The 19,767-nt window shown below is 37.8% G+C and overlaps 1 protein-coding gene across 1 annotated transcript in view; it reads right to left on the bottom strand.

The window, feature by feature from the left end:
* The window catches only part of DISC1 (DISC1 scaffold protein), a 207,874-nt gene that overhangs the window by 32,508 nt on the left and 155,599 nt on the right, over positions 1 to 19,767 (bottom strand). Inside the window, exon 11 of the mRNA XM_048935728.1 lies at positions 9,016 to 9,076. Within this exon, the coding sequence (XP_048791685.1) occupies positions 9,016 to 9,076 (61 nt within the window). The remainder of the gene's footprint in view (positions 1 to 9,015; positions 9,077 to 19,767) is intronic.

The raw sequence follows: 19,767 nt of genomic DNA, 5'->3' as shown, positions 1-19,767 counted from the left end.
TGTTTATTCTTTATTCACCTTTGCTCTCTAATTTAAAATGCCACAGTTTATAATATATTCCCTCTCTGAAAGGGCGCCAGATTGCAAATATCAGTGTCAAGTGAATTTGGGAACATGAATCATCTTGTGTACTGCTGACTGAGCAAGAATTAAGCACACATAAAGAAATGCCCTTTTAGAAAAGATACTATCAGGAGAGATAACATATTCTCACCATGTAGGAATGTACCTTGAAACTGAACCTTTGTAACTAGGAAGACATGCCTGGAAAAATGAGAGAGCTGGCAAAATACTGATGTCAATAGGTAAATGCTTCCAGAGCTTTCCTGAAAGAACTGAAGGCACAATACAAGCCGCTGGAGCTGTGGGGTTGAATAAGGTCAAATCCTATGCTGGTATAGAGGAAAGGCCTACAGATTCTCCCTTTTGGATTCTGTTAGCTGCACCACGCAGGTTAGGGCCCGCATGCCTGCTCAACCTGGCAGTATGCTCCCATCAGTTAGTACATTAAGTAATGAATGCTTCCAAATGCCAGAGGGAAGGACTGTTCCAGTTGTAGGCAAGGTAGTGTTATCCTACATCTTCCTATTCAGGCTATACAGGTGGTGATATCTTATTTTTGAGTCTTGCTCGTAGGGAAGTACTCAAAAAGAGCAGCAGTAAGAAACTGCATGTCCATTTATGAACAACTTTCTTGCCAAGTTTAGAAGGGATCGGATCTTTCTCAGTACCTATATTAACTTACATGCAGCCACCAGGGAACCTGTTAAAATAGCATCAACTTAACATCACTGGTAAGGTAACAAGGTAACAAACAGCTTTGCACATCTCTGCCTCCTCCATGTATGTACATAATTACATGTCCACAGCGGAGAAAGCTTTGCATGAGATCAGCTCACAGAGTAGACAACAGCTGGGCAGAGCTGGGCAAGGTACAGATAATGGTGGTGGCAAAGAGAAGAACTTTTAAGCATTTACAGCCATTTATAGCACTCACCTTCATCTCAGCAAAAATTAAAAGATTGAGAAAAGACTCATAAAATTACTGAAAACAGTCGTCTGCTTAACTGGATGCCTTTCATCAAGTTATCAAACTCAACCCCTAGTTTTGGAATGCCTCTCAGCTGACACTGTTGTCTTGCAAAACATCTGCTTCCATTATCCATATGCGAAGATGAAACCTCTGCACTTAAGCTTGACAGAGCAAACAAAGGCAACACCTCAGCAGCTATAGCACACAGCAAGTACATCCTATTCTTCCTAGAAACTGCAGAGTCAAGGTGAATGTCCAGGACCTCATCTTAAAATATACTCTGAGAACCAGAGGAGGACATCAGTGGCTAAAGACACTTTCTGAAACAAGTCGAGCTTTCTATCTCACAGCCAAAGCCTCTTTGCATGGGAAATGGAAAAATATTTAAAACAAATTACCAAAGCTCACTGCCTCAACCTTTCCTTCATTAATGCAATTACAAACTCACACAAACACCCGCAAGGAAACTGTACAGGCTTTCAAGTCAAAATGCCAATGTAGCCTACTCTCAGGAGGAAGAAGCCAGTGCATCTGATATTAGCCATGTCGGACATTCACCATTCACAGAACGAGATCCTCTCACATTCATGAGTATCAATGATTAAGGAAAAAAAGATGAATTAGAATTACAAACTCTTAATAAAATTCACATAATTTGGTGACGTAGGAAGAGATGACAGAACATGGAAGAGTGCAAATGCCTGACCGTAAATAAATAAATAAATAAATAAATAAATAAATAAAAAGAGAACACATTACTTCTGCTCCAAAACTGAGAAATCTCAGTACACCAAAGCAACAGCGAAGAGATGTGGAATTACTTATTCTTGGTGAGGCAAGAGTTTGCAGCATAGAGGACTACTGTGACGATAATGAGTTCCAGCAGATTGTTAAACTGCAGTTTTGCAGGCATGACTGACCAGCACTAGAACAATGCAGCATAAGAAAAAGGCATACAGGCGAAGTAATGATCCTAACAAAATACACAATTATTAATCATCTAGAAAGGCTGTGAACTTTTAGTACTATTTTTTTCTGTAGGCAAGGAAAATACTTTCTGTTTTTAGAAGAGGAGACCCAGCCTTGCCATCCGATGATTTTTGCTATGCTAAGTATAAAATTAGTGGAATTCAAAGAGCCTGAAGGGAAAGAGTGAAGGGAGTAAGATTTCTTATGAATAAGCAGCACAATCCTGTGTCACTCTGTCTTTGCCTATGCTGCACACTAACTACTGAAGTTAATTCAGTAACTTTAAAAAAAAAACTCTAGCCTGGATGAAATCTTAATTAATATGGACAGAGTTACTAAAGGCTGTGTGACCACATGCTTTGTTTTTTCTAAAGCTTTAAGAGACATTGGGAAGTGGTCCCAAATCTGGCCTCCTTTCTCTTTAAAACAAAAACAACAAGAAAAACCAAGCTAGTTTCAATAGTGAGACCAGATTTAAAAGAAACAGAGCTTTCCTCTGCTTATCATAAACCAGTATTTTCATGTATCAAAGTTCCTCCATCGACCAATTAAAAAGATAAAAATGAATCAATATTTGTAATCCAGAATTCCTCTACTAGTGAAAAATAAAATAATTTTGAAAAGTTAAAGGATAAAAAGCAATGAAAACCACTAAGTTTACAATTCTTTTTCTCTTCTTCAGTTTATTATTTCATATAGTAGCCAAACATTAATTTTAAAATGTTCTGGGAAAAAATATTTATGAAAATGCGTATATCTCCTTAAAGAGGAAAAGTAAAATCTGTGTATGCTTCCTTCCCCATAGAGAAATACTAGATTTGAAAGCCCCTCCAGCACAGCCCTTCTCTTCTGCAAAGGGCTCTCTTCAAACCTCAGCCAGCAGATGCTTACTTGGGAATCAAAACAAAATTCTTTTCCACTAGCAGCAAGCACTTTCCTACCATTACAGAGCCAGGAGATCCCTGTTGCTGCCTCAAAAGACATGGTGGGTCCCACTGGTAAAATTATCTGGTGAATGCCAGGAGCAAGGATCTTTTTCATTTTTGCACTCGGTATTTGAGTATGTACATGCGTGCACCACTCCGTCCCCACTGAAACCAAGATTCTTAGTGGAAGAAGCAGATCCTTTGCCCTACCTCATCTTTACAGCCCATGCAGAATGTGTTCATCCACAGATGGGTGGGAATACTGGTAATGCTGGTGTTGAAGGACACAAGTAAGATGTTGGGAACCAAGAGTTGTATCCTGGCAGAAAATGCAAGTTTATCCTCAAAGGATCTCTGCCATGGGACCAGATCACCATGAAGATGAAATGCACATTATGCCCAAGAGGCATGATTACAAGCTGTAATCTGCTGCACTTTCAGAAAGATTATTTCAGCTTACACCCTCAGAGGAAAATGATAATCCAGAAACAAAAAGAACAGCAAACATTCTCCCCCTTCCTCCAATCCTTATTAATCTAGGCTAATCCATTTCCATGAGAAAGTATCATTAAATTTCTCACGAGGTTATTTAGATTTAAATTTGCTAAGCATTTCTAAGATACTGTGTGCTGGCAGGTCATCATAGACATTTTCAAATATACTGCAAGGGACTGTGGAGACAATAATACATTTAATGAGAGTCTGCACTATGGTCATACAGTCTAAGATACCTTGGAAACAATCTTCTAAGTTTAAGAGTGAGAACAGATTTTCTATGAATCAAGTGCATTCCTATACTTCTACTTTGTCACTTTTTTTTTTTGTTCTTGGTGACATACAGAGAGAAGACACACAAAATAAAGAGTACTAAGAAATAAAGCTAGAAACAAAATGAAGAAAGTAAGAATAAAACACTATTTAAAAAATGGAAATGAGATGAATAGAAGCAAGAGGGAGAGAGAAATCAAAATAAAGATTGGGATAATCAGAAAGCCCTCTCTCCAGGAACATTAACTTGAAGAATTGCAAACAAGGAGGCACACAAACATCTAAAGTAGAGGTGATAAAGAAAAGAAAAAAAAAAGCACTCAGAAAGGCTACTTAAAACTTATTCATTAAATGGACTCACTATCACGTAAACTAAATTTTCATAACTATTTAAGATACCCTAAATAAAGCTGGGCTTGTACAGCAAGCAAAAATTACCTGTAATTTATTGGCTAGCACATCTAGCAGTTTGCTTTTCATCACTCACAGCTCCTTTTATTTGTGGATATTTTGGGTTAGTGAACTTTCACTCACAAGAATTGCACCAACACAAAAGATCAGTGGGATAATAAAACAGCTTGAATATTGTTTCTGGATATCGAGTGGGAGCCACTTTGCATACACATACTGATTTTGCTAATTTCTCCCTTCCCTACAGAAATCTATTCAAAATGCTATTTTTGTTTATGAGATCCCAAGTTCTTGTTACCAGCTACACAGCTGAAGATACAATCCTCCAATTCATGATATCATAACCTCTCCACAGCAAGCAAGTGCAAAGACATAAGTTGTTGCTTTCAGGCTGGATAAGAATATTAGGATAACATAAGCCTTTAAGAAACAATAAGCCTGAATTCATGACAGTGCCTCTCATGTAAACTGAAAAATAATGTAACTGAAACAAAGAGAATGTATTGTTCAGAACAAGGAGAACTGATTCTCCAAAGAAACATATTCAATCATCCCCATGTGGGTTTGGCAACACCTCAGAGTTTTTTAAACATTCCTGAACCCAGATAGGTGTTTCGCTGGTGGTTGAAGGCTTTATGGGAACCCATCTGTATGCTAAAACTACACAGTATGTTAAAGAGAGACTTCTACTCTAAAGAGCATAAAAACACATTTGCGGCCGAATGCCTTCAGATGTCACAGAAGAGTTTTCTTTCAGTTTTACAAGCCTATCTGATAACTTGTTTACCATTTTCACATTCAGTGCCAGCAACTTCTAAAGATGTTCCACATTTTCAGCATTCCAGATAATCACAGAGCATACCTAGTATGACATCCCTTTGTTACAAAAGCACAGGTGAGCGCACTTACATGCACAAGCACTTTTTCAGGTAGAAAAGGATCTCTCAAGCAACAGCTTAAAGTCATGGGCACACAACTCATTTTGGGTAACTAACTTCATATATTCAATGTCGTATTAATTTATAGTCCATACAGACAAGAACAGTACAGAATGTTGTAACCAGATGACAGAGCTATCCATCCACAGGGACACAGTCTTTTCCATGTGTTCTGAGCTTTAAGACCATCAGCTACAAGAAATACTGTCCCCTTAGTGTACTTTGAGAGTGTTCATACTCAGCTCTGCTCCCAAAAACGTTTCTGAATCTTAGTACCTTACAAAGGAAGCCTGAGACACATAGTATGTAAGCTAACATGATGAGTAACAGAGGAAGAGAATGGCTGTTATAAAAGCATTCATTTTTAAGTAAACTGGGAAGTGATGGGTTAGCAATTAATGTTGACCTGTATGCTATGGTATGGCCCCCTCAGGACACTGGAGGTCTTGCCTAAAAGGAGGAAGCTCAAGGAAGGTGACACATTCAAACACACTACATAAAAATATCACTTGCATGGAAAAACCACAAATTTCCATTACAGGAATGCAAGTTGTGCTAAACGCACACAATCCCCTTCACCCCTCACTGAACAAGTGCAAATGAGCAAATCTTACAGTGGAGCAGGACTTCACTGCATTTCCCACACTGTGCACCCTTGAGCTGAAAAAAGCCACCATTAAAATGAGAACAGTCACTGCCAAAGAAAAAACAAAGGAAGACAAATATCGGAAGAGAATCAATTAAAGACAAAAGGTTTTACATACGTTTGAAAAGTAACAAGGTGCTGTATCATTAACAATCAGTAATGGCAAAGAACAGGCATTGCAGTACTACATCTTACTCACAGGCATATCTATTCATTTCCCTATACTTGCAGAATAAGATAAAATAGCTCAATAAAACACCTTTGTGTAATTGTCACCAGTTATTCCTGAAAAACATTATTCCCCCAAAATAATTTCATGATTTCTATCTGGGAATTAAAAATCCACGTTTATGTGATGAATGGAAGTCACAGAATAATCTTTTGAGGCCTGAAGACAAGTACAATCACATTAAATTCCCTCAGCTCAAGAAATGTCATCTTTACATCAGCTGGTACAAAAAATTGTTTCCAGCCTGAGGCAGTTACGATAAGGGATTTAGAAGCCATCACCATGTGGCCCATGAGATACAAAGGAATGCACCACAGCATATACAACGTCTGTTGCTCACCATTTCGGAACTAATGTTCTCACAGCTGTGTGTGACTTAGACCAGCTGGGAAGAAGAAAGGGACTAAATGAGTCGCTGGAAGAATCCAGTATTTTGCCTAACCTGTGTTTAACACTGCTGCAGCAGAACCGTGGGTAAGCAAAATAAGATCTGATGATTATACAGCACGGATGGAGCTGTGGGTTCCCTTGAAAGAAATACACGTAACATGCAGTCTTAGAGAGAGCAAAAATGGTATTTCAGCCATATCCACGCTCTGCTAAGATGCTGCCACCATCTGAACAGCCCTCAGTTCAACCGAGGCAGGTCAGGGGTTACACAAAATGACCGTAGGCCATCTGGCATTCCCAGGCAAGCCGGTGCTGCTCTGCATGTGAGAAGAAGCATTACACAGTCAGAGAGCAGCCTTAGAGTGGCAACTCACCTCAAGCAGAGGGCTGGCTTTCTGCATCAGGATACACAGAACACCAACAACCCAAGCTGAAATCTTTCCCTTACAGTACGTAAGAGGCTGCAGGCTGCCACAGAGGGATTCTGTCATTAAAACATTTGCAACCTTAGACTTGCAGGCTTGAATAACACTTTTTGAAAGCATGGTGTCAGACTTCAGACAGAGCTCTTGAGTGCAGGAGACTAAAGAGCTCCAGTTGGACACAGGGACCTCACCTTACTGCAGAAATTCATTGCTGTCTCAAGAAATGTTTAAAAGTCTAATGATTTAATTAGTGATGAAGCCAGGTCCTTCTGGGGTTTCTGCTGCCTCAGGGTTCAATTTGCTACAGCAGGTCTGGCTCTTGCATTCTGCTGAGGGATAAATGATGGTCCCCAGGTCTTTCGTTTTTCCTAATGTTTCCTTTGTTCTCTGCCTCATCCCCCTTAAAAATGCATTTTTCTTTGCCACTTCCCCTACCCAAATGCATCTTTCCCTTCATCACATTGCATGCCTGTCATTAATTGTTCAGGCTACGGTTTACGCATAACTTTTCTGTTTACATGCAGTGCCACCCAAGAAATATTTGGCATAAGAAAAAAAGAAACAAAAGGATTCTTAAGGTAAATGTGAACTGAGCCACACAAAAAAGGAACACAACAATTCTGCTGCATTTCCTCTATCACTCCAGAGTGCAAATTTCACAGGTTATCAATTTCTAATAAGTTTCACAAAGGATAATTAATTCCAAATTTGTTTCTACAAATATTTAACAGATGTACTCTCGAAAAATAAAGCACTTATCTCATATTATATCTCATGGAGTGGATTTTTCTGCTACTAATAATATTTAATTTTCTTAGATATAAAAGCCTTACAGGGGGTGCTCTGAAAGTAATGTCTCCTATTTTATGATGTAGATCCACAACATTAAAGTGGATATGGGTGGTATGGTAGTAGAGGTAGAACTTTACTGTCAATACATTCCATTACATTTTGTCGCCTGCTATATCAATTAAGTACTTACAGCTTAGAAGCATCAATATATGTTACTATACCTTATATCTAATTTTTAATTAAGAGCAAGGTATTTATGTTTGCTTATTAGTGTTCTTTTGTTGTTGCTGTTGTTTTCTTTGTTAGTTGTTTTTGTTTTTGTTTTAATTAATCTACAGGAAAACTTGTCTTACAGTTATGGAAGCCTCTTCAGCTACATTGAAATCAGACACAGTTCTGAAATTGGTTATGAAGTATTAAAGTTAGGGGGGACAGGCAATACACAGACAGTTTGATCTTTGAAGTCTGCTTCCATCATTTTTCACTCCATTCTGAATTACCTTCAAGCACGAGAGTTACTCAAATAAGTGCCTCTATTCCACATTATGAGTGAGCAAATAAAAAAATTTAGAACCATCTCTACCAATATGACAAGAAACACAAATAATGAATGCAACTATATAATTAATTATACCTACTCAGAAATAGAAAGAGAAGTAAAGTTAATCTGGGAATTGCACTTTCATTTAGTCAAAAACTCCAATTACAGCCTATGAAAGCTTTTTCTAATAAAAATGCACGGGGAAGAAAAGTCCACTTTTCTATCACAACAGTGTAACAGTTGCTAACAATTGCCTAATCCTTCAAGAAGCAGCTTAAAACTTGAGGGTAATCTAGAGCCCTCTTCACACAGCAAGAAGAAATACATGTATTCTGTGTTAGGATTCAGTTCCGAAAATATCTCCATTGTTGTTTTGGTTTCTATTGCTTTCCAAACCCTCAAAATAGCATTCATTCAAAACTGTTATATAGATGGTCATTACTTTTTAAGGACACCCAGGACCGAAGTAAAGATTTCCTTGGCTCTGCTCAGAGTTGGGTTTTGCAAAGGAATACAGCAGTGCCTTTCCAACCAGCTGCAGCAGCCCCAAAGCTCCACAACTTTTGGATGTTCAACAGTTCACACCACAGACTACAGCACCTGAAGGCCGAGCTGAGCTTGGCTGTGAGGTGCGCACCAACCACATGTGTGCTCCCTTGTCTCTGGCCCTACCAGCTCTGTTCAAGAGCAGTCTTGTGCACTGGAGAATCCAACCCCAGCAATTCTTTCTTTTATCTATATTCATTGACAGACTGCTAGCAAATCTGTTGAACATGGCCAGGAACAGAGGTCACGGCAGTGATGTTTATGGGATTTCCAACTTCAAAGTATTCTGGTATTATTCTCACGCAAATTCAAAAGCATTCCTATAATATTTATGCATGCCAATGCTGCATTAAGAATCATTTTTAATCTTTCAAGGTATCTTTCCATGATATCTTCCTTACCTATGTAGTTTGTCTTCCAGCATCTCCATGTACTTTTCAGCATTTTCCTTTATGCTGGTCGCTGCAAGATAAAATTCAAAAGTTAGATAATGTTATAACTATTTAGTGTTTTTTTCTTTTTTTGTTTTCATTTTGTTTTATATCATCTGATCTCTTACTCATAAATTCCATTAATCATTTCCACATTACATTGCATTCCCCCTTTTTCTTGAAAGTCTGTTGTACTGAATTAATATATCTACTAATTAGTGCATCACTGAATTAACCATGTTTGCACCAGAAAAAATGGTAAGATTAACAAATACTGTAGAAGTTCACTCTAGAAAAAGCAAAACAAAGAACACACAATACAGCTATTTCTTCCTCTTCACCAACAGCAGACACAGGCAAGAGATTTCCTGAACAAGAGTCTCTTAAAATCTTATGAAATGTGTATCCATTTTTTCTGACAGAACTGAAACACTGCGGCATGGACAGAGTTTCCAGAGAAGCTTTTAATGACTTAAAAACCAACCAACCAACTTAGAACTGAGGTATCAGCTTCACACGAGTCTCTACAACTTCTTCACATGGAACAAACTCAGCAAACTCCCTGCTCAATGTAACAAAAAATAACAAAGCTATTGCTTGTATGATCCTTGGTACTCCATGTTTAGTATTAGAAGGTAAACCTCCTCCAGGAAAATGGAAGCTTTCTGTGGATCATTACATCATTTTCTTTTTATTTTATCTCCTTAACAGCCTAGTAGGACTGTTAATTGGTTGGTCATTTCGAAACTCTTAGCTCACTGCACACATCCCTTTTAAGATAACTTATTTAAGAAGATACTTTCTATAGAGCATCACTGTTTCTAAGGGTGAAACTTGCTGCTTGGATTAGGCACTATGAATTTAAATATTCACCTCCTCTTCCCCCTCTTCTTTACAATTCAGTGCCTCCAGTGCCCCACATATTTCTCACTTTTCCCCCTATTATTTTCTCCTCACAACATAAAGATTCACACACTAAAGACTAATATGAAAACACAAAGTTAACCAGATCAGCTGTTCCGAAGTTGCATGTGCACACACAGAAGCTCATTAAAACTGCTCAGACAATATCATTAGCAGCAAACATCAGGATATACGTGACATAGATTGTCTTCAGAAGGTGTTCATCTGGTCAGACAGAAGTCATGCATCACTGAAGCAACCTGCATTCTGATGGCAAGCATGGGGCACATTTTGCAATGTTGATGCAGTTGAGAAAGGCTGTCAGATTCATATATATATATATACATATACACACACATACACACACACACACACACACACATATATATATATATATATATATATATATATACAAATATTAATTCTCTATGAAAGCATCACAATTTTATCCATGGTACCACTGTCAGAATAGGTTTGGCAGTACAACACCTTAAGCCAGCAGGATTATGGAAGATTATGTTGTGTATGGACAACTGCATTAAATGCTACATTCACAGGTCCATCCTACCATTAGAAAAGTGCTGATGAATGTTAAGCAAAAGGTTATTCAAGGATTTTCACAACAGCACTGGAAACTATACAAGTTTCCTAATCTTGTACCAGTTTTATAATAAGTACAGAGCTCACTAAAAGTTCCTGCTTTCATTATCGTTCTTTTATTCCTGTGCTTCCTGTGGAAGTGCAGAAAGCCTGCAAGTCTTCTTTTAATGACATGGTACAGTTTAATATAAACTACAAGCAGCTTTTCAAAACTCTCTGACAATTGGCAATGTGTTGACCTGTGGTTCAACATACACTTTGATAACAGATAGCTTGGAGGTACATTGCTGCTGTACTTCCCATTCTCTTGCCATTGTCACAATATCCTTGAACACAAGCTGTTACAACTCAGGGTCTTATTCGTTCCCATAATAAAGTCGGCAAATATTAATTTTGGAGAGGAATGAGATGAGGTGGAGAATCTGTTTCACACTCACTTTATTTCTAACCGATATAGTGACTTCTTACAATACATGAAAGATAAACCTTGCTTTCAACATCTCCTACTGTGCTCGTCACTTTTTAATTGGGTATGATCTGATAGAGTAATTCGCACTTTCACAGCTCAATCCTGCCCCTACATGCAATTTTACAATGCCCTTGAAGCACACAGCTTAATATATCAGCATTATTCAATGACAAAAAGTAATGGACAAGAATACACCAGCAGTCAAAAGTAGGTCAGTTAAAAGCTAACACTCATTTGGAAATCACCTCACATCACTAAACCGCACTCTCTGCTGTCAAATGTTTTAACTACATTAAAAGGAATGCAAACTTTGCTGTTTAAAGAGAAAGCCACCCAAACTAGCTTTGTCTCCTTGCCACTTGTGCATGTAATTGAAAGAGCTGTGACCTGGAGATTTTGCTTGAAGGAAAATACTGCTTAAAAATTCTATGGGGGTTACTTCCATCGTAACAAATTGCAGGCTGGACTGCAACAAATACACAAATTATTTCAGCTTTTTTAGATCATCTATTTGTAATAGAAGACAACCAACAAATTAGCAGCTTTTTTTGTTCTAGTTTAATGAATCTTTATTCACCAGTGCTTCAAAGCACAAAAACTTCAAGCTAGAAGCCATGCGTGCCTTAAATCTAGCTAGGAGAGTACTTGATGACAGACCAAAAAAAAAGTAATAATAATTTATGAGACTCCTTTCTGCATAAACATGCCAAATGGTTTATTTTTATATTTAAATGAATGGGATTGCTTTTTTCATGAGTTCTCTAGAGATTTATACAGTTAGCTCACATTGGCCTTAAGTGGAGTTATTAAAATAAAAATGTATAAATACCTATGGGAAGATGAGACACTAGGGTATTTGCTAAGATTAAAAATAGACTTTTCTTCTGAAACCTTAATTGAAGAAAAGTTAATTCAGCTTTTCTTTCTCTTATTATATTTATGTTTCTTCCTGCCTACAGCAGCAAAGTCCAGTCCTGGAATCATTCCTGGTCAGATGCAGCTGAGGGGAGCAGCAGGCTCCTGTGGCGGTCTTTTAGTTGCCACAGAGTATAAATGTACCATTTTAAAAGCTGCATAAATATCTTCCAATAATTAACCTACACAGCATTACTTCAAAACATCGCGTGTGGTTTCCCATCTGAAAGCACCTCCATTGGGGCAATGTTACAGTTCTTAATTACAGATATGATTTGAGCTTCCATGTAAAGCTTTATTATTTTTATCCTCAGCCTTCGTTGCCACTAACTGTGTTTACAGGGACAATGACACGTGCTTTGCATTCTATAATTAATATTTTCAAAAAATTGTTAACTTGGTACACCTGGAACCCAGTGAAAATTCCAGACGTGAATGCTCAGCACTTCAGAAGACCAGCTCCTTAAAACCCAGCCATTTTGCATGGTCTTCTGCAGGTCTTAAGCATTCCATCACACTAGTGATCCACAACTTGAGTTTCAGGGGGAAAATCACAAGTTCAATTTTTGCCTCCCATATTATCAGAGCTTTTTTCTTGTTCATTTTTCTCTTCTTGTGGGTGAATGGTGACACATTTTGGCATGCTGGAAAAGCTGCAATGGCTGCTAGCAGACACAGACCAAATACAAAAAAAAGTGCCACACATTGCTAGCCTGTGCAGCAAGACCAAAGACAATTCAACTAACCTCTCATTTTCCGATGTGTAACTTTCTTTCTCAAGTACTCAGTTAGTGAAGCAAAACAAAACTCCCAATGATTTCAGTGAAACTTTTGCTCAACTTAAGGAAGTAGGATGAGATTTGGTTATTCAGAATGATATAAAAAATACAAATATCTGCAAGGACACACATTGATCCAGCTGCCATAAATATCGAGGGAAGAACTAGGTGCAAACAAGGTTGACATTTCTTGTCCTGTCACTATTCTATTTTTGAAACCTATAAAGTGATTACAAACACTAAGAGAAATGCAAAAGCAGAACATGATCAGCTGAAAACATCTTATCTCTCCTATAGTGGAAGATGTGCTGTATTCATTTGTGAAGCTGCAGTCTGAAAAACTGTGGAAAAGCTTCAGTATATTTAAAGGTTAACTTGAAAAGCCAGTCAAACTTCAGAGAAGACGTGTCAGCTACTCAAATACATGTCAAGATGATTTATCAAGCCACAGTAACAAGATTTTGGATTACAGAATAGCAAGGAATTTTGCAACTTGCAGACAGGCAGAGGAAAAACCCTAAGAAAGAACGAAAAAGGCCTGGTTTGAAGAGAGAAAAATAGGCGGTTCAAATAAAGACATGTGAATACTCCAAAAAAATCTAACATTCTGAGTCGACTCTATCAACTACATTCTATTCTGGTTCACTGATTACTTTTTCAGGAACGAAGTAACTACTGAGAAATATTGTTACTACCTGTCTCTTCCAGTGAATATGTTTTGCACCAAGGAATCTGTTAATCCTTTAAATATCATTACAGAACAGAACAAAATTAGCCTAGGGAAATTATTGTCACTAAGATGAGTCAGCCAAAAAATAGGAGTCTAAATGGTCTGCTATTCCATAAATAAGATGACTACACAAAGGTGAATTGTTATGATAAAAAACAGCACTGAACAGCTTACAGTACCACAGTCTCACAAGTAAAGACATAACCCAGAACTGACAGAGTTGAGTATCTACCTAATAGGAGATTCCATAACACAACCACAAGGTTTTTTACTCCCTCTGAAAGCACTTGGCCTGGAGAATACCCTGCCACACAAATGCAAAGCTGTACTTTGCAGTTAGATGACACTAGTGGGTTGTTCAAATGCAGTTCTTCTGCTGAGACTGAGTTGTGTGAACTAACAGACATTCTCTACCCCTCTGCATGGATGAGAAACTGAAGCAACTGCTAGGTAACTCAGTAATGTTGAGTATTATAACAATTCTCATCCCACAAGATGATAGTGCTTTTCAGGATCTATTATGAAATGCCACTCTGCTGCTTTCACAACTATGGTGGATACAGAATGTTGCATCTTGACCATATGGAAGTTTCCAACACTATTTCCAGGTGCTTTTCCAAGCACTAGGTGGTCAACTGCTCTGATACAGTAAGGTAACTCTTCTGATTATAACAAATCACCAGTTAGAGGATCCAGCTTGAGCACTGCTGTCTTGCAACACAATTCCTCTCAGAATGTTTCCCGTGAGTTTATTGACACTGTAGGTCTAACCTTCACTCAAACATTTGGGTACATTCTGAACAGGAAGAAGAGTACAGTCTAAACTCTAGACATGTCTGAAGTAGGTGGACATTGCAGTACTCAGGACAGCCAGCCTTCTCACTTTAGGAGACCCCAGAAATACCAAATAGCAGCTCCATCTGCTCATCCGTCTGAATAAAAGGCTCCCATCCTATTTGTAGTTCGCTTAATTTGTAGGTCTTGGTGCAAAATTAATTACTTTGAGCCTACAATAAGTCAAGTGATACCCTGATTTTGATGTGAAAAAATACAGCTAACATAGATGATGTATAGAAATGACTGACTTGAGCAAGGAGGCCACATTCTGGCCTCAGGCTGGTCATCAGTTCAGATATACAACACGGAAAATCTTACCATGAATGGAATTTTGACAAAAAAATAAAACCAGAAAACCAGATCTTACAAAGAGAAATGACAGGAGATGCTAGCATCTCTGCCTATCACAACTTACATTTCTTTCTGGGCAAGGCATAAATGGTTTGCAGAGCCAAAAAGAGGTAGGCAGGGCTGCCCTGCATAAAAAGGCACATTTGAAAACCAGACATTCCTATAATTTACCTTCGGAACCTTCTGCATTGTATGTGATACTTTTCATAGAAAGAGACAGTTGACTCCTCAAGTTCTGTGATGATTAAATTGCCTAAACTGAAGGGAATTACCACAGCATCATCTGGATGCTATGTTTCTTTCAGATTTCTGTAAAATCTAGTGACTCAGACACAGTGGTTCCTCCTGTGATATACATGTGGGAGAAAGCAGCAGGAAAAAGGCAAATTTCTTTCTAAATACTTTCAGAAAATAATCTACTGTTAAAAAAAAAAAAACAGCTGAAATTCAAATAAATTTTTTAGTATTCAATATCTAGTGAAGTTTGCTGCCTCTCCATTAAAGGGACTGTAGGTGAAATACTGAATCAGCAGTAACAGAGCACTGAAATTACAGGACAAACACCCTGATACTTTAAGAGGCTACAAAAAGCATTGGGAAGGAGGGTAAGGCCCTAGGTCATTGAGCATTTAGCACAAGACCACCCACTCATCTAGCCCCCAAGCCTTCCAGGCAGGACCTCTTGCCCACAACAGCTCTCAGGTAATCACAGGCCAGGCACAGACATTTAATCACAGGTTTGGTTACTTGTCCACACACAGCTCAAAAGCTTACAAATACTGCATCTGGGAAGCACCAAAGGTAGAATAAACAAGCCAAAAATGTGAAGAAAATCATTCCTGCCTCTTCATAAACTTGGCACTGGATGGCAACACTCTCACTTGTGGTAAGCCTGAACAAAACACCACATCTGGATATCTCTCTTTCTTTGTAATTCTGACATAAAGAAGCCAACATCACCCAGAAATGCTTTCTCTATTACAGATAAGATTTTACATTATTTACAATCAGCTGAGATGTGAAACTGTGCATTTTTCAGCTACGGCGTGACCACACAGTGCCATTTTGGAAGTATGCTGGAGATCTCTGCCTCAAACATGCTCAGGTAACTAAGACTCTGCAAGTCTCCTATAGACAAGATGAGGTTTGTGTTTTACTCTTCCAAACTATCACACAAACACCTGTTTTAATAGCTTGTCTGCAGTCATCCAAGCCACTATACAATCATTTATCAACATGCCTTAACTTTGGAAGCATCTTCCCAAAAGCTATGTAGAAAGTTTCCCTTTGCTTTCCATTCCTATTTTTCCCTTCCATTCTTCACTGAGTAATGGAGGAGAAATGAAGAGGAAAATAGGAAAGGAGGAAAGGAGAGCTTTTTTTTGTTTTTTTTTTTCTCTCTCTCTTATCTAGTTTCATTCCTCTGCCAACCATCTGTTTAAACACCACCCCCCCCCAAAAAAACACCATCTTTCTCACTTCTATTTGAACAGCAGAGCCTGAGCATCAAGGAGATCCATGCATCCAGTTTGATCTCTGTGGATTGTCAGCCATCACAAAAGATCATCTGGAAACCATTTACACAAGCTAACAAGGCAGCCAGACTCGACATGTGCATAGGCACCGAAAGAGTTCAAACTTGTTACTTGAACTGCCACAAGTTTTTCCTGAAAGTAAGATTTATTTTAACACAGTTGTATAAAACAAAAAGACCCTGAACAAGCCATTTATATAACCATCCAAGACAAACAAAAGAGAACAATTAGGCTATATTCAGTGGCTAAGCTCCGTGCCAGTAACTGAGAAAACCTAATACCTAAATCACGAAAAGAAGGAAGAATTCAAAATTTTTTTTGACTGATAAACTACAAGAAATCTCAATTTAATTTCTGTCTCAGCTGTATCTCTCATTGTTAATAAGGATGATCTGGTAGATGATCAGACTTACATCACAACAGTCTCCTAAGTAGCCTTGTAGCTACTTAAAACACTACTTGGTTTAAGTTCTTTTTACAGTGGTTGTTTCACTGAACTTTCAGGTATTCAGTACTACACATAATATTTCAGTTCTAGAGTTAGAACAAAATTTATATTAAATGAGTAAACCACTTTGGCTTTTTAATTCAAGGTCATAAATGAAACAGAAAGATTTCTTGACCCTTTCTAGCCCTTCCAGAAAATCTTTCAAAACGAAAGGACTCTGTAAACTCTCCTGATAGTACTAATATTATTGATTATCTCTTCTACAGCTCAAACTGTTGGCTAGTCAAACTATACAATTCAGTGAGAATCCTGGCACCTACACAGAGACAGCCTTCATCTAGAAGATAAAATATATTTTATACCGCAACAAATATAATAATTTAATGCTGAAAACACAACAAAACAGCAGAGCAAAAAAAAATAATTTAAATTTGCTTCCAAATGCTGCCATGGACTCCAGCTCCTGAAAGAGATGAAAAGGAGAGATGAGTATAGATGTGCTTTGAAAGATGTTGCTTTGAAAAGCAACAAGAAAAAAAAGTGTGTCAAAAAAAAAAAAAAAAGACTGATGTTACCACTGAGAATGGAAAACGACACATCTTCACCCTAGTAGAACAAATGGCTGCTAAAACATCAGTCCTTTGGATTATTTTAAAGAAAGGAAAGTAGAGCTTAAAGGTATCTTGTGAAGGTTAGAACTAGTACAAATTGCAGTAGCTAGGCGAAAAAGGAATATTCAGCACTGCAAACTATTTTTAACAACCTTGAAATGACATCAAATAAAGCAGTGGCTTCCTACACCAATACTTTAAAGCGCTAACAGCAGATAGCACCAACTTGCATTTTTGCACTAGTGTTTTATGCAAGAACGTCCAAGAACAGGTCTTCAAACTACAGAACACCTGTGGAAAAGCTGCAATTTTATTTTTTTTAAATAGCTGACAGTGAAGAGCAAGTGAGGGAAGGCACGTACACTGAAGTTTTCAGAAACCTTTGTAAATCTCTTGGCCACTGTTGGCTGTATCAGGAATGGTTGCTGCATTGCAATTACAGGGCTTCTAAAAAAAAAAAAAAAACACTGAAAAAACACAGAGCAGCTGAGTAGACCTTGTTCTGCAGTCACTCCAGGCAGGAGAACTGAAGCACACAACCTTAGCATACTGCATTTCTTAATCCCTAATAAACTTCATTTTGACCTCTTCCTCCTAGCATTATTCAAACCGCTCACAAATTTCAAGAAGCTCATCAGTAATATTTAGCTATACTTGACACATCTAGTAAACATGATGCTTTTGACCATGAACATGCAGTCACCTCTTAAAAGACTTTCACCTATTAACCTTTAAAGCTGGAACAGAGATTTAAGAGATTTGGAAAAATTCCAGAAGTTGAACAAAACAGATGTAGCTACAAGAATATGTACACACTAAACACCCTTACTAACCCTGAACACCGAAAGGGCAGATGCACAGATACAAATGAATGCTGCTGAGTGGACAGGTATTTTCTGAACTTTCAAGACACAATTATTGATTTAATCAGCTGATTTAAAAATAATGCTTTGAGTATAAAATCATTATTAGCTTCCTTACTTTCTAGCACAAAATTTTAATTTGCTGGAGATATTGAAAAAGACAACTTTAATATCTCTAAATTAAAGTGGCATGCAGGAAGCATTTTCCCATGAGGTGATGAAGTACATTTCAATTGCACAGTAAGCAAGAGATTCCAATAATGTTCCAGTGGAAAAAAAAACCTTCCACATCGCACTTTACTACGTAATTTCCACCCATGTTACTCTGCATTTTATTTTTTTTTCCTTGATACCCTCTTCTGTCACCAGAGCCAGAGATAAATTTGCACATTATCCAGACAAACCATGAAATGCTTTAGCTTCCTGGTAATCTTTTTGGCTAAAGAAGAGACTTAATTCATACTTTACATTGAGAGATGATAGAAAAAGCAGCCCTATTACAAGTTCAAAATGTCTTTCTCAATTGAAACTGACAGTTTCAGCATCAACAGAAAATCTTTTACTTGAATTAAAGTATAAGACCTCTGTTTGAGTAATGTCCATAAAAGAAAGGCATTCAAGTCCTTGCCCTTCATGCATCATCTCAGCCTGCCTATACTGTAAGTAGGATGGATACATTGGTTCTTCAAAGCAGCACAATGCTTTAATGCAGTCTTTTTTTCTTTTTCATCCCTAATGACAATAATCGTTTCTGGTGGAGTTGGCCTTTTCTCTTGAATGGTCCCCATGATTTTAATTTCTGTACATTTTGCCTGCCATGTTTCTCCAGATGTTTTCCTCTTTGACTCCTAAGTCTATGTGGTTTGTGTCCCATTTTCTCTTCTCTTCTTTTTTTTTTTCCATTCTTCCTCTGCCTTTCAAATTCCTTTTTCCCTCAGGCTGTAAATGATTTAGTACCACAGGGAATTTTACTTCTGGCTTTGCTCCCAGTACTAAATTTGCAGAGCTTAATTTACTACCAGAAAAGAAAACTTCTAACAGAGACTTCAAAGTTTGCAGTTTGAGGACACTTTGCTGGTCATTCTGTTGATTTTTGAATTAAATTCCTGATGGCTGATGTACACTCTTCCTACTCCAGCTTAATTTAATGTGTTCTGATATAAAATGTTCCTTAAGTATGAATGCAAATATTTATCAATTTAATCTTTATGACTCAAATTATCTTTCCAGTATCATCTGGAATGATTTAAGTTTTTGAGAAGTTTTGAAAAGATGAACTAGAAGTCAAACTCTGGTTAAGTCAAGCTTCTAATCTTCAGGACATACAAAAATCCTTAGCAACAGCAGTATTACGAATCTGCTTGTCAGAAAGAGAAACGGACGGAGTCAAGTAGGAAAAAGTCATAAGACAAAGATCATGTTAGAAAGTGACTGCTTAGAGAATTGAGCCCAAGGGAAAGCTCTGTGGATCTGAGCTGGTCTGGCAGCTGATGAACATGTTAAAGCCCACTTTCTAGGGTACTAAGTTGAGGTCTGAGCAGAGACAAGTGCATGCTGCACATTTTCTCAACTGAGCTGCTGCCTTTTTCCTTGGCTGATGGACCGACATGTCAGATGAACGTCTATTTTTTTTTTCTTTGACCTTCCCTCTTCTTCTTTTTCCCACTTGAATTTTATAAAG

The sequence above is a fragment of the Lagopus muta genome, chromosome 2, assembly GCF_023343835.1.
Source record: "Lagopus muta isolate bLagMut1 chromosome 2, bLagMut1 primary, whole genome shotgun sequence".
Classification (NCBI taxonomy): Eukaryota; Metazoa; Chordata; class Aves; order Galliformes; family Phasianidae; genus Lagopus; species Lagopus muta.
This window is presented reverse-complemented; position numbering and strand designations above follow the sequence as displayed.